The sequence below is a fragment of the Apis laboriosa genome, unplaced genomic scaffold (genome assembly GCF_014066325.1).
Source record: "Apis laboriosa isolate Shangri-la unplaced genomic scaffold, ASM1406632v1 scaffold1_cov151, whole genome shotgun sequence".
Taxonomy (NCBI): Eukaryota; Metazoa; Arthropoda; class Insecta; order Hymenoptera; family Apidae; genus Apis; species Apis laboriosa.
In genome coordinates, this window is record NW_025222279.1 from 2,509,639 (window position 1) to 2,526,686 (window position 17,048).

At 26.7% G+C, this 17,048-nt stretch overlaps 1 protein-coding gene across 5 annotated transcripts in view; it reads left to right on the forward strand.

Annotated features, from left to right (window-relative positions):
- Window positions 1–16,014, forward strand: part of LOC122712344 (protein alan shepard) — a 36,583-nt gene extending 20,569 nt beyond the window's left edge. Inside the window, exons 2-12 of one of the 5 annotated variants that reach the window (XR_006346324.1) lie at window positions 3,307–3,771; window positions 5,066–5,280; window positions 5,456–5,514; window positions 5,611–5,756; window positions 10,000–10,157; window positions 10,240–10,393; window positions 10,473–10,667; window positions 10,907–10,999; window positions 11,086–11,246; window positions 11,327–12,514; window positions 12,651–16,014. Coding sequence is in view for 4 of the 5 variants with exons in the window: in XM_043931911.1 (XP_043787846.1) it covers window positions 3,307–3,771; window positions 5,066–5,280; window positions 5,456–5,514; window positions 5,611–5,756; window positions 10,000–10,157; window positions 10,240–10,393; window positions 10,473–10,667; window positions 10,907–10,999; window positions 11,086–11,232 (1,632 nt within the window). In the remaining variant the exon portion in view is untranslated. Of the gene's footprint in view, window positions 1–3,306; window positions 3,772–5,065; window positions 5,281–5,455; window positions 5,515–5,610; window positions 5,757–9,999; window positions 10,158–10,239; window positions 10,394–10,472; window positions 10,668–10,906; window positions 11,000–11,085; window positions 11,247–11,326 lie in introns of all 5 variants that reach the window. The other 4 variants (XM_043931912.1, XM_043931911.1, XM_043931913.1 and 1 more) reach the window with 4 other exon arrangements.
- Window positions 16,015–17,048: the final 1,034 nt, after the last annotated feature.

Consider the following 17,048-nt stretch of genomic DNA (forward strand, 5'->3'; position numbering starts at 1 on the left):
TCTCTCTCTCTCTCTCTCTCTCTCTCTCTCTCTCTCTCTCTCTCTCTCTCATCCTTCCCTTTTTCCATAGTCGACTTTCGTCTCATTCCTCCACAAACTATAAACTGTGTTATCAGAACTATGTCAAAAATGCAAATCAACGAGTGAGGCCTTTCTAAAGAGGTTGGAATGCAACACGCTCGAAAGTCCTGGAAAGGCCTGTCCTGCAATTGCGATAGATGCAATGGCGGCTGTTCCACCATAAGAAAAATCCTTTTCGATTGAAATTTGCGATTTATTTTTGATGCTATTCGACAATCAATTATTTATGGAAAATATTTTTAATGATAACTTTTTATTATTTTTATTATTTCAATAAAAAAATCATTCATCTGATGAATTGTGATGATATTACAAATAAATAATATTTCACTCTTTTTATGAAAAAAATCGTATACAGTTATGTTTTCAATAGATCGATTGTTCGTTTTTTCTTTTTAAAGAAAATGATATTATATTAAAAACATAAAATAAAAATAATAAATAATAACAATTAATTACTTATTATAGTAAAATTATTTGTAATTTTGAACAAAAAAATTAGACTATTTTTAGATTTTTGTTTCCATATTTTTTAAAATAATAATTTATAAAAAATAATAAGTTAATTATATAATTTGAAAAATAAATTTGTAATATTTATCATTATGCAGAGATGACAAGAAGCAAGTATTTTTATATTCTGAAATTTATTAAATTTTTCTATTACAGAGAATTTGCAAGAATTGCAGAGAATAGCAGAGAATAGCAAAGAATTTGCTATATTTAAATATTTACAATACGAATTAAATATCAAAATTTCTTCAGTTATGTGATATTTTTCTTGGAGTATTTATATAAAAATATCTTGTTGAAGAATCCTTATGAAGTTTTCATTAATTGCGGTTGAAACTTGTTTCAAGCAAAATGTTATCTTATCGTTACATAAGTAATCATAATGGTGTTTCAAATTTACGTCAATAAGAAATGAACGAGAGTCGAATGAGAGAAACGCGTTTACAATCATTTATAATGAAACTTCTGCACTATTATTATTTGATGGTACAATTTCGCAGAGGTCAAGTACGAGAGATAAAACGTATACTTACAATTCATATTCATATTCATATACATATATTTACGTACATATATATATATATATAATTCGCTCTTACATGAATATATGTTGCAAGATAAATTGATAAAAAAAAAATTGATTTGATAAACGTCAAATTTTTCAAATAATATTACTTTAAGAAATATTTTAATTTAAGCAAATCAATTTATATATATTAGTTTATTATTTTATTTTTTTTTAATTATAAACTCCATTGGTAAAAAAACCATTAAAGAATTAAATATATTATGTCTAAAAACATCTTGAAAAATTAAAATTAAAATACATAATTATTTACGAACAAAATTTTTAACAACAATTTTAACAAATGTTAAAAATTTATAATAATGTTTGTATATTAACATCATCTAATCTTACAATACCGAGAATATTTGTGTTAATTGAGATTAACTGTAGCGAAAACATTATAATTTAAGACTTTAAGTATACATATTTGCTTCTCTGAATTTTATTCAAACGACATTAAAAATTTCAACGTTTCAATTTAATAAAACACTTAATGAAATATTTTTTAGAAACAAGATATCTCCAAATAATAATGTTTGTAAAATTATAAAAAAAAAAAAATTTGCAAAAAGACAATATGATAACTCCAACATATATTCAGATTTAATAATTTTAATTAGATATATTTTGAGAGTAATCTTTGAATATTCTTCTTTCTTGTTTTGCGAATAATTCTGAATCCATATATTACAATTAAGGCCTATTTGTGAACAAATTTATCTGGCAAGTGACCAACAGATTGTGTTTACTGCTAATACGTGGACTTACAAAAGTCGCTATATGTTTACTAAAAATATTAACTAACATAAATTTGCTTGCAAATGATTCTAATTAGGATAGCATAGTGCAGCATTTGATTGTGTTGTATGCTTATATGTGTATATACATGTTATGTTACGTAGATTTATTTGCGAGTGTAATATAACAATTTTTATTCTAAAAATATTAGAAGAAAATTAGCATAGAAGTGATTACGATGATAAATATTATAAAGAAACAGTTTTCTGTTTTAATCGCAAATAATAATTGTTATTATTATATAAGTGAAATATAAACTTTATTATATTTTTATAATATTATTTTTTATAACATATATGTTTTTATAACATTCTCAGCATGTTTACTAAAAAAAACGATTTAATTATCATGAATATCTCTTGAAATACTCGCATTAATTTCTCTAACGATGATTTCAATTTTGCTATATTTTGTTATATTGAGAAATGTTACGCTTTATGTGCTTTCAATTACGATTGCATTCTGTATTCCTGTACTACAAGACTAAATTTAAAGACCAACCGTGTTTAAAAAGATATATTGTGATTGTGATTAAATTCGATGAAAATCTTCACTAGATATATTTTTCTTTTATGAAATAAAAAAAAAATCATTATTATTAATTTATAAGATAATACTACAATTATCGAATTTTTTTATTACTCTTTCTGTCTGCTTTGTTCAATTGTTTTTTATATAAAAAAATATAATATAATTTTATATTAAAAAAAATAATTTTATATAAAAAAATTTTTTATATATAAAAAAATTAGTTAATTTGAAAGCATTTGAAAAAATTGAACTTTTTAAATTTTTATTTATGCAAAATAGTAAATTATGCATTTTGAAAACTGATAAATAAAAAAGACTTTGATAAATGAATTAAAATACTTCAGAATTTTTGTTTATTCTTAATTCTGAAAAATTTGTTGTTCTAATGATTTATTATATATATTATAAATATTTTATCAGTTTTGATTTTATAACCTTATCATTTATTTTATATATTTATAACATATATTTAATAACATATTTTTAGTTTATTTTATTTTATTAGTTTATTTATTAGTTTATTTATTTTTATTATATTTAGTTTTATAACATAAACATTTTTATAAAAATAAAAAAATCAATTATATTCAATATATCAAATATCATATTTATTAAATCATATTTATTAAATCTTGTTCGATTGAAAAATTTCAATCCATTGTATATGTTGGTTTTTATTAATGATGAATATTTAATAGCTAAATGTCCTACAAATCAAATAATTCTTTCTTTTCATATTTCATAAAATATAGATAAATCGATAAATAGAATCTTTCAATGAAAATGATCAAATCAACCTGTTTGTTACGTTTCAGGGTACAAACGGTCCGAGACCGACGTATGTAGGTGCTAACAATGGAAACGCCGGTGGCGCCGGTGGTGGCGGCGGTGGAGGCGGTGGAGGCGGCGGTGGTGGCGGTAGCGCTACGGGTGGTGGCGTCGGTGTAGGTCCAACGAGTGGTGGCGGCGGCGGCGGAGGTGGTGGTGGTGGTGGTGGCGGTGGTGGTGGTGGAGGCGGGCACGGATTGAAGGGGAACACTGGTGGCGGGCCACGAGGCGGGAACCCGGTGCAGTATCGTGCGAGCGGTGCCGCGGCTTGGGGTGCAGCGCCGCCCTCTCATGCGGCTGCGGCTGCGGCTGCGGCGGCAGCATATCCACCGTACACGCGGTATCCAAGCGCAGCGGCTGCAGCTGCGGCCGGCCAGATGCCCGTCGGAGCACAGCAACTACCGCCTACGGCGAATCCTTACGCCACCGCCACCTACGCACAGCACGCGTCGGTAAGTCCTCCTCTCCTTTTCATTCCTGACCAACTCGAACTTTATATTGGATTGGAAACATGCCATTTTCCTATAATCAATCGTTTTCATTTTGCACATGGTATAATTTTTTTAACAAATTGATATGAACAATAGATTCTTAAGGTTCTTAAGTATTTTTAACATTATAATAAATTGGTTGTTATTTATATAGATATAATCGTATTTTTTAAAAAAATGATTGATATATTGTTTTAGTTTCTTCATTTTTTATTCTGAAATAGAATATTGAAATTTAAATTTTAAATGATAAATTTTTAATTGTTTGATTATTTTATAGTAAAACAGAAGGGTTGATATTCCTTATTGGGTTACGTGCAGGTTGATTATAAGAGAATGGTAGAATGATTGTTGGAGAATTGGGTAGCACAAATGTCTTACATGTTTCGTGCGATTAACAAGGTAACCTATAAACTGTATTTGAAATATATATATTTTGTTTAGTGATTTAGATTTTATTATAAATTTACTCCTATAGAAAAAGTTTTGATAAAATAATTATGATTTTATTAGAGAAATACACGCGCAGACAGCACAAAAGTTAAGATTTGCGCAGCGAAAGAGTTAACCCTTTCTTGAACCGGGTGGGGCCATGACAACGTAGCAGACAGTTCTTGTAGAAACAATGTACAAATTTTTCTGATTATCTTTTTATCTTTTATTGAAGGTCCTTTGTTTTTTGATTTATAATGTATCTTTTCGATTCTTGAAAATATATATATATATATATAAAAATAAGAGATATATGTTTTTTTTTTTTTTTTTTACTTTGTTTTTTATAATATAACCGGCTCATTCATAAAATTTATATTGAAAATATAAAAAAAAATTGTCACATTGTTGTATTTTGATAGATTTAATCTTTTTTCTTGCTGGGTGGGGCTAAATAAAATATTTATAATTTTTATTATCACGTTCGATATCTTTTCTTTTTAAAATTTAAATCATTTTTTTTTTTTTTTTTATAAAAATATCTTCAATATTGTTTAATAATATATATCTATTATTTATTCTTTATCTTGTTGAACTTGTTATCTTGTTGAATATTGTATAGTATTGTTTTGATTCTTAACAATTATTAATTATTAATATGATTACATATTTTTCTTACATTTAATCATTAAAAAGATTTGTACGAGTCTATATATTTATAAAATAATATAAATTTACTATTTTTTATATATTTTATATATATATATATTATATTATAATAAATATTAATAATAACTTAAAAGATTTTTCAAATATATTACAGTATGGTGGACAAAGGGTGCCTACAGCCTCCTCTCCAGCTAATACTAATAGTAGTTCTAGCAGTGCTACCGGCAGTCGAAGTGGGACAATGAGCACAAGTCTTAGCAATAATGCTATACAAGGACAGCAAGCAGAACAATTATCAAAAACAAATTTATATATTCGTGGCCTCAACCAAAACACTACTGACAAGGACCTCGTTAACATGTGTTCTCAGTAAGTCACTCGTGTAATCAGAATTTTATATATTGTTATATTATTTAAAATATTATGAAAATAATTATCATTTACATCAAACAATAATATTATTTTTAATATAATTTTATAATTAAATAAAAATATTATTTCTAATAGAAAAGTATATTGTTTCTAATACATTGTGTTTTTGCAGATATGGAACTATTACGTCTACAAAGGCAATCTTGGATAAAAATACAAATAAATGTAAAGGTGATTAGATTTTTATTATGTTGTCTTTTTGTCATTTATTATTTATCAATTTATAAGTTAGTTTTATTAATTAGTATTATAATTTTTGTATTATAGGTTATGGATTTGTAGACTTTGAATCACCAGTGGCGGCAGAGGGTGCTGTGAAAGCACTGGTCGCCAAGGGCATCCAAGCGCAGATGGCGAAAGTGGGTATCTGGGTGCTCCCTAGACTGCCCAGTGTACGTTGGTTGTGCATGCAAGTACAGTAATACCAGAGTAACAGTAAACTCCTCTTTTCTCTTTCTTTTCTTTCTTTATCTCATTCCCAATGTTTTTAATTTTCTTTTTCCTCTTTTCATTTTCTATTTCTACCTTTCTATTTTTCTGTGATCCCAAATCTATCTACAATATATTTGATTATTATTATAATACTTTGTTCTTCTATTAATATAAAATTATTAAATATCATTAATTTGAAAAAGTTTTTATTCTTGTATTGCTGTGATATATATACACAGTACAATACTTTCATTTATCATATAAAATGTTGTATAAAAAATATTAGAGTTTCAATCACAATAGATACCATGATTGTCTTTCAATAATTATTTCTAATTTTTTAAATATACATATTTATTCAAGATAATAATAATAATACCAATAGCTGTAATAGTTGTAATTATAAATCGTTAAAAATTAATGTCAAGTAAATTTTTACTATTACTAAGATATTAGATATTATTAAGATAAAATATTACTAAGATAAAATATTAATTTTATTAATTATATAAAAAAAGTTAATCAATTATTAATTGTTTTTAATGTATTAATCAATTATATATAATAAATATTAATCTCATGAAATAATAAATATTAATAATTTTGTTTTATATTATTGTTACATATTGTTATTACTTTTATTTGTATTTTATACTTGTAATTTTAAATTTTACAAAAATTACTTTTATTAAAATAATATTTAATATATAATTATAATTTATTATAAAAAATTTGTTAAAAATTATTCAATTCTATAATAACTGGAAGGCAAGCATGGCATCATTATATTGGCATCATTGCTCTGCTCTCAGCCCCTCTAGAAATGTATAAAATTTATATCTTGACAAAAATACTTTGATAAAACTCTTTAATATTTTATAATTTTTGTGTTTTATAAAGAAAATATTTTTAGTATAGAAATGTCAGATTAAAAAAAAATGATAAATTTCATGAAAAAAATTAAAGTAAATTTATTGACAAGTGAGAAGGGAAAAAATAAAAATTTTTATATATGTTTTTTAAGAATAAAAAAACATTGCTAGAGGGGTGGTTTCGTATATGAATTATATTTTCATTGATAATAAAAATTAAGAAAAATTTATAAATAATAAAATCTTATTTATAATATAAATATTTATATAAGTAATAAAATTATTAATAAAATTATTTGTACAGTATAATATACAAAATTGTATTGTATTATTGTTAAAATTAAATTATATTATCAATGAAAATATAATAGCAGGCAATTATGTATAATTTGAAGTATATAGAAACAATATAAAATTCTCCCCAGAACCTATCTCACTTGTCTGAAAATCTCTAGTTTTCACCAATTCTATCTATCATTCTGTCTTATATACCTTTCAAACTATCAATGCTTGTTGCTGTACCTCGGCCACAAATTGCTGATATTGCTATGTCAATACATTTATAATTCGTGTCTTAAGATTGCATTTATTTCAGCACTAATTTAAACCTTTAGCAAATTATTCTAATATACTTAAATATTTGTGTTTGTGTCATATGTAAAAATCGATTGATAACTTATTGTTATATTAAGAGAAATTCTAAAATTCTTTAGAATAATTGCTTTCAAATATGGCAGTATATACAGTATTATAATTAAAATACAAAATATTTTATTTTATTTTTTTGCAATCTGTCAAATGTTATATGTTTGTCTTTTATTTTAATAATGTATAAATATTAGAAAAAATTGTTTTTATTCATTTGATTTTAAAATTTTTCAACTTTAAACTTCTTTTTTGTTCATATTTAAATATGCACATTCTCAAGAAAAAATAGTGATTTCTATCTTTATTGCTAAAAAAAAAAAAACTAACTTGATATGTTTTTTCTAATCTGGCCGCGGTAAAAGCACGGGGTGCTATCAGCAGTTGTGATGATGTCAGTCGCATGTGATATGATATAACTAAATAATATACTGATTATTAAATGTATTCAGGATACATGGTATTTACTTACTAATTAGTAATGCTATGCAAAGATCAGGTGCTATTTTAATCCTGGGGTGTTGGTTGTTTTTGATTGATACATTTGGCTTGATTAATAAATTTTAACCAGCACACCAAACAAGTTTAGGATGTGTATTTAGGAATTTCTAAAATTTTTAGTAATCGCTTAAAATATTTTAGTTATAGAAGAATTAATTATATTTTGCATTATTATATTTTTTGTGATTTAGTACATCTTCGAAATCCTTTATACACATTCGCACTTGATCAATTAAATCATTTTATTGAAATACAAATTCATTAAATTATATTATGGTGTTATCATACATATATGTGCACACATGCGTGCGCGCGTGTGTGTGTGTATATATATATATATATATATATATATATATATATGTATTTTATATTTTTACAAAGAATAATAAAGAAATATATATATACATATATATTGATGCCATGAGCTTAGCTTATATCATAATGTTTTCATTATTTATTTTTTTGTTTTAATGCATTCGCAAGATTGAAGTAAATTGTCGTAAAGTATAAGTATATTCAAGTAACTGTAGAATTGATTGATTTTTGAGAAAAATGGTGGATCTCAAAATATGCTTGAGGGTGCATAAATATTAAATTCGAATTCTAATTAAATGTACATATATCTTTTATCTTTTTGTTCTCTATATCATATATATATGGGAATCGTAAGCGAGAAAAATTTTAAGCATGAACACATGTATATGTATGTGCATATATTTTAGAATTATGTACTTTAATAACATTATGAGATAATTTGACTCATTTTCATTTCTATCTCATGATATAATTGTATATATGTGAACATGCCTGTGCTTTTTTGTCATGCTTGTATCCAACAGTGTGTCATATGTGATCGAAATTCTATTAATGCTTTGAATGGTTATCTTCAGTATTGTTTATTTATATAAATGATTAGTTAGCTTGCATTTTTTACAGTATTTATAAGAAGAAATGATTACTAAAATAAAAATATATAAGAAGTAATAGAAAGATAATTTGATTAAAAAAAAATATATGAATATTCTATAAAAAAAAATTTAATTCAATATATATAAAAAATACTTAATATTTCAATTCAATTATAAAAAATACTAATATTATAAATAAATTCTACACTATTAGTTAAACAAAATTTTAAAGACTATTGAGATTTAATACAAATGATTTAATTGAAAAAAATTAATAATAAATAATATGTTCTGAAACAATAAAAAAATTAATTATTCATGTTAAATAAAGAATGTATGCACAGGCGAGATTCACTATTATAATTTTTTATGAATCTATTATTTTTTAATTTTAAGTTATTATTATGTACTATTAAACTTTAGTAGAATGGTAATAAATATAAATTTTAAGTTTTATAATATACCATTTAATAAGAAAAAATGTTATGAAAAACCAAATGCGTGTGAGCATGCTTTGCATATAAATATAAAATATATTTGATATCAATATTAGTTCTAATTTTAAGCATCCATAAAGCAAATTTAGAGAACCACCATAAAGTGGTAAAATAATGTCATGAAGCATGATAATCTTCTAGTATCAAAAATAATAATTATTTTAATTAATAATAAATCTTTTTGAGTATTTATGTTTACTTGTACATTCAATATTAAATTAAAATAATTGTTATAGTTTCATAGTTTTATTGTCTATATCTTTTATTAGTATCTTATTGTAGATTTATACAACTTTTTATTTTCTTTTCTTTAAATAAAATCAACCAGTTATATATGAAATATTTTTGTTTGTATAAAATTTTAATTTTTCAAATTTCTTGTATTATTACATTGATATGAAATTTAATTTTGAATTATCATTTTAACATTCCATGTTAAAATGTGTACGTATAATGAAAATATATTATTTAATATTTTAACAAATTAACAATTTATATTAAATTTTTTTTAAAAATGTAATAAAATATAAAAATTTATAAATTAAAACATTCACTTTTTAAACTAATATGAAACAAATTCTAATGATGTTTATTATAATTATTGATTTTTTATTATAATTATCTCGTCTGTGCATTCATTTGTAATTATAATTATATAAAAATATATAAATATATGTATCTTGATTGTGAATGTTAAAATGATAGACATAAAATTTTTTTTGATATTTATATACATAATTATAAAAACAAATCCAGGAGTGTACTACAATAAGTTGCATAGTACTTTTACTCTCTTCTCAGCAACAGGAGCAAGACCCCACCAATTTATATATTGCAAATCTGCCATTGAGCTTCAAAGAAAATGATGTTGAAGGTTTATTAGCTCAATATGGACAAGTTATTTCAACGCGCATATTGCGCGATACTGCTGGACAAAGTAAAGGTGTTGGATTTGCAAGGTTAATATCCATTTAAAAGATAATTATTAATTGTTATTAATTATTATTATAATTATTAATATTTATATTACATGTATTTTAGGATGGAATCTAAAGAAAAATGTGAACAGATAATTCAGATGTTTAATGGAAAAGCACTACAAGGTGCTAAAGATCCTTTATTGGTGAAATTTGCAGATGGTGGTAATAAGAAAAAATCATTATACAAAAGTACAATATGGAGAGAAACTGGAGAGGTAATTTATTTATTTAAAAAATAATAGATGTAATATTTTCATGTACAATTTTAATATTTATAGTGTATAATTTTCACAGAACATGACTTTGAATTATGATACAAGCGGTGTTGGTCAAAATGGGGTTGCAGCTACTCATATGTTACCCGCAGCTACTTTAACACAATATAGTCGTCATTATGGTCAAGCTTTACCTGGTTATAGTGTACCAGGAACGCCTTGGGTGACTCCTTACTTGGTGCAGACTGCCCCTCCACATATGCAACAGGTCGACGTGAGTTTTTATACAAATTTTTTGTTTTCTTTCTCTTTATGCATCTCATTTATAATTTAATGTAAAAAATATTTAATGTAAAAAATAATATTAGTCTTTCAATATTATTAAAATTTCTAAGTTTTGATATAATTATTATATAAAAATTTTTTTTATTATACTCCTTTTTGTATTAAATTTAAGATATCATTTTATACTGTAAAAATATTTAAATATTTAATAAGAATTTCATATTATAGATGATGCCATCAGCTGATCCCAGTAATCCACAATACAGTATGATTCCTCAACTTACTACACAAATGTCTACATTACATCTTGGCACTGGTTCCGTAAGTAATGTATTTTTATCATTTTAATTTTTTTTTCTTTATTAATTTATATTTATGTTAATTTTTTTTTATATTTTATTTTTCAGTATATAGCAGCAAGCCCACATCCCTATCCTTATACTTATCCTCCTAGCATTATTCATACCATGCCATTGGGTGATTCTGAACAAACAAGCAATGCAGCATCTCCTGATGATTCTTACCAACAATATCAAGCTCAGCAGCCCAAGTAGGCTATGGTTTTTAGGTACAGTAGTTTATAATGATTTATTTTTTTATATCATATATACTAAAAATGAACCAATTTTTTATTTTATATTATTTTAGATATGATTACATCGAGGGGTATATAAGTTAGGACAGCCACACCTGTTGATATGAAGGATTATATTAATGAAGAATAGATGAGACTAAATACATTACATAAAGTCAGATAAGATTCTTCCTCATGATAATTGACTTGCCAGCCATCTTTTATACATTTTATCCATCAGATAAATAGGTGAAAGTAGTTAATATTTTCCAACGATTAGAGAATGAATGTTGTCATAAAAAAGGGGTACGAGTGCTCGTGTCATCTACATTGTTCGGCACCAGCACGGCTCCATACACTGTAATGCCACATCATTACGACAGTGACAAAACTGATATTCTGCGACGAACAGTTTAGTGTCAAGCTAATAGGCTTCCAGGATTAACTTTAGGTATTACATTTATTAAGGAGATGATAAGTTGAAGCTGAACGCTTGAGAGTGTGAATAAAATATTTTAACAAAAACTGTAAACTATAAAAGAAACGCTGCTCAGAAATACAAAGGAGAATTCTTCCCAAGAAGTAATAATAATAATAATATACAGAGAAAAAAAACACTTCCAAATGCTAGAGTTGATAAAGAAAAATAAAATTCAAATTCAGTTACTTATAATCAGTACCTATTGGACTTTCGTGCCAGCTGGCTGGCCGGTGGCTGCGCTGCGAAGAGAAGAAGCTATGGATCAGTATCTCTTTTTCGAATAATAAAAAAAAGAGCTCTTTCTTAACAGCACACACCACCCCATCCACTAACTGCAGATTATTTCCACCTCATCAGATTATTTCTTTTTGTTTTCTTCTGTTTCGTTCAGACATTCCAAGCCAGGCACATATTGTATGTATGTATTGCCACGCGGAGATTTTTATCTACTTTTACAAGTACAGTTTTCGCGTTCTCTTTTAATCACGAATGAATATATTTTATGGACGAAAAAAAAATGAAGATTTTAAGAGAAAAAGAAAAAAATAAAGCTTTATTTCTAAAAGAAAAAAAAACTTCAGGATATATGTAATTATTGTAACAAGAAGGAAAGGAACATAGTACTTTTTAGAAGATTTATATTTATGAGTACAGTTACTACGAATCGATATCAGTTTTAATTGTACAGTGAATACAGATATTTTTTTTAGAATTGTGCCTTTTCAGACAAATCCGCTAGACAGGGATATGCTGAAAAATATTATAATATATTTTTACGTCGGTATGTAAATGCGAAACTTGAGCCAAATTTTGATCTTCTAGTTAAGAGAATATAATTGTTTTTACGTTGTAGCCACTTAAATATCACTACGTTTGTTTTTTGGTTACAAATTCGAATAGATTTTGTATGTGTATAGTTGCCACTAATGGGATTGATGGGCCGAAAACATCTGTATGGTCTATATGAAGTCTAGGAAGAAAAAAAAATGAAATCAAATGGCGGATCATTGTACCAAGAAACCAAGAATAATTTTCACCGCCTGAAAGAAAATAAGAGAAACAGAGTAGGCTTGTTACAACGGAATATGATAGGTAGAGTATAAATTAATTTATTATATCGAAAGAACGAATAAAATCGTGTTACAAATGAAAACGAAAAAGATAATGGGATTGGAGCTGAACGATAGGCGAGAGGATTGAATGCGAAGAAACAAAAAGAAACGAAATAAAAATATAAATCGAGGATTTTCTATCTATATATATATATATATATATATATATATATATCTCGAGAAAGAGAGAGAGAAAGATTAGAAAAAGAAAAAACACCCTTCTCTCCTGCGTTCCTCTAAGCCCGTTTTTACATCCGGTACAGTTTTCACGTTGTCTGACTTAGATCGAGTCGAGGAACGATTAGCAGAAAGCTTTCTACCAAATATTGCGAGCTTTGGGCTCGAAGTGGCGGGCAGGTAGTTAGATAGAGTTAGAGGCGATCGTAGCTATTATTATAATATTACAATAATATGCTGTATTATTATAATTAATGATTACTATTATTGACATCATCTAAAGTATGAAAGATTTTTACACTGTTGAGACTTGAAGTAAATAATATATTTAGTTTATTTTGGTACATCACGATTTGATGACAAGAGATAAAAGATGAAAAAAATGGTATGAGCTATTTTTTAAGAGACCGATTATTACTCGATTTGAGTCCATGCATTAAGAGAGAAAAAAAGAATAAGAGAGCGAGAGAACGAAAGAAAGAAAAGCGAAAGGGAAAACCTATTTGCGAGTGTGTAATTGTTTGCACAAGCGATTGTCACCACGACTGACAACAAAAATCACATGTGATTAAATAGTGAATTTTGAAGAATTTTACTAATAGACTTGTACTAAATAACTAATTATTATTGTGACGACCAAAACAAAGAAGAGCAGCATTTTTATAGTGCTGATCGAGCGGAAGAACGATGGTTCGGCTGAAAAAAATGCCAGCTCCCGCAGATACGGAGCCGCACTGGAGAGCAGGCAGAGAAGAGAAAAAGAGAGTGAAGAAAGTCATGAATGTAAGAAGCAGAGTGAAAGAAACTTGAAAGGATAAATGAAAGTGCGTGAACGAAGAATAAAAAGAAAATATGTGTGAAAAGGAAAAAAAAATTTGGATGAGAGAAAAAAAGTAGAACGCGAGATAAGAGAGAAAGTAAAATGAGTGAAAGTGAGAAAAAACAAGAATGAATGTATCGTAATCTATTGTATAGAATATGCGAAAAAAGAGGACACTGCGAGATGTAGTTAGTGTTGATTATGAATATATAGGTTAGGTACCATTTTGGATAGGAAGTAATCGATAAGTAATTAAGTTTAAATAGATAGTTAGTTGATAGTTAGGTTATATATACAACTGCCTCTCCTTGCTGAAAAAAGCAAAAAAAAAAAAAAAAAAAAAAAAAAAAGGAAAACGCATCAGGTGAGGCACCGTTCAGCCTATGCACCTCGCACCCGTCAAGACTGACTGGCTATTCATATTAATAATAAATATATATTATTCTACAACATATTATCTACTGTAATATAAATAGTAAGGACTGCTTGCTGCGCACCGCGGGTCGGGTGCTTGGGCTGGCCGGGCGTGGTTTACGAAAAGAAAACCAATTTCTTTTTGGAACACAAGTTTCCAAGCAACGCTGCTTTCCGTAAGCTTTCTCTAGAATTTTTAGCGTAGCCTCTTTTTAGATTAGATTCAGAACTAGTAGTTGTAGGCTGATGTAGAAAGATGAGAATAAAAAGGAAAAAAACGTAGGGTGTTTTTAAGTAACGAAACAAAAAAAAAAAATAATGTAATATTAGTCGAACATCGGCTTAAGCGAAAAAAAAAAATAATAAGAACAGCGAGTCTGAGTTGATTTTGATGATGCCCTGATAATGTGATGCATCATCGTACTTCGACTTGTACAGTCCTTAGATTTATCGAGGTTTTAAGTCATTGTTTTACAATTGTTAAGCGAGATAGTTTTTTTTAGTTATAACGAGACAAACATTTTTCCATTTATCCCTGTGCTCCATTTTTTTTAACTTCGACTCTCCTGGTATTTGTTTTGATTTGTTTACTATATCCTTTCCACTCCTCGTTTTTATTTTAGCTCCTATCGTTTTATTCTTCGTTGCACATGAATTCCTTTTTGTGACATAAGACAGAATGAGTAAATAACATATGTAATTATAAAAAAAAAAAAACATCTGCTTAATTTTGTTTATTTCTTCTCTCCAGAATACAATTGTTATGCGGTGTGCGACCAATAAGAATATAATGAAAATAAAAATTTCATAAATTTCAGAAAAAAAAGAGGAAACGAAAAGGATATAGAGGGAGAGAAAGAAAAAAAACAAAATGATGTTGAGGCATTAAGTTCGCATCTATAAACGAGTTAAAAGGAAGGGGAAAAAATAAAAAAAAAATAAAAAATGAACACACATTAGGTTCTCGGATACTTTTAAGATGGCGAGGCATAGCACGTAATAAAATTCTTAGATTAAGGCAAGTGTGTCATAGTTAGTTAAGAAATAGGGACTCTTAGAAGTCGATAGGTGCTGTAATACAAATGATGATAAAAAAGAAGTAACAACAACAACAACAAAGTTTAACAACGGTCAGAATTAGATTTTTCATGAAACTCAAATAAGAACACAGGGCATACGCCACTAAAAGTGCCCTTAGTTTATTTTGGATCGTTTAAAAACGCTAGTCTTTGTGTGAGATAATGTGGGGGTTATAGATAGGGTCTTCTAAAAAAAGAAAAAAAAAACACGAAAAAAAGAAGAGAAAAACGAAAAAATGTAAGCAGAAAACAAAAAGATAGAAAGACAGAGAACGCGAGAGATGACGTGAGATATAAGTAGTGAACACAAAAGAAAAAAACGTGAGATGTGCGAGAGAGAGAGAGAGAGAGAGAGAGAGAGAGAGAGAGAGAGAGAGAGAGAAAGTGCGAAACGAATGTGTGGTGTGTAGGTTGTATGCATAATTTATAATGCGTACTTTAAAAAAACCATCTGCCTATGACACGACACAGACTGCAGAAATACACTGTTACTGTAAACTGCACACTGCGTGTGCACGCTCTAAACGTCACACACTTCTTACACTTTGTATGTAGAGCGTGCACCGAACAGTTTTTAGAGTTACTTACAAGTATGGTTTGGTATATTCAAAGTGAAAGAATCAAATTCTTAATTATTATCATCCCTTATTTTTGATCAATAAACGATCTGTTTTGGGGATTTATTCGAATCATTTTCTTTTCCTTTCCTAAGTTTTCTTTAATAGCAGGATAATTGTGAATAGTCTTCAATAAAGAGTGAATCCCCAAATTTTATAAATATTATTTTTCTTCTATCCTTTTTTTCATTATACTTCTCTTTCATTGGATTTTTAATAGAAATATTAATTACATATTAATTTTCGTTTTTTTTCCTTTGTGTTGAAGCGTGAACGATCATTTCTTCGAACGAATAAACGAAATGTAAAGTCTGTAAAATAAACTTACTCTCGTACAAAAGCAGTGACTGTATTTACACATATTCCAACACTAAAAAAATATATGCCTTCTATCGAATCAAGTAACAACTATTGTATATGCCTTTTTCAATGTTGAAAATGATAAAATCGTGAGACCGTTTTTTGATATTTTCCAGAACTGAAAGAGTGAGCTTAACGAATTAAAAAAAACAAAAAAGTAGAAAAGATTAAAAAAAAAAAACAAATACTATGTTCTTCACAATTAAATTTTAGTTAATGAAATTATATTTGAATTAACTTGTAGTAGTATAGCATGTGGAATAGATTAAACAACATTTATCCTTTGTAAGTAATATTAAAACAATAAGCCCCCCACATTATCCTAATTAATTCTGTAATAAAACATTCAGCGTCCGCCTCAATATTAATGATGATAGAATTGTTTTCTGCGAAGTAATGAGATTATAAAGAATTATTATGCTATGTTCAATTTTTAGTAATGAAAAATATTTTTTCTTAATACATTTAATATCTTACACGCTGATGCGATTTGTACTATTTTGAGTAAATGTTCTTAATTTATGCGCAATGAAGATAATTCAAAATTTAAAAAAAAAAAAAAAAAAAAAAAAAAAAAAAAAAAAAAAAAAAAAAAAAAAAAAAAAACGTGAAGAAAAAAATTTAAATCGAAGTGATGGTAATGTATAAGAATGATTACTAGATCTCTTTTGTCAATTAAGTGATGGTTTTATAATAATGTAAAATACAAGGGTAACATTAAAAAGAAGCAACACGA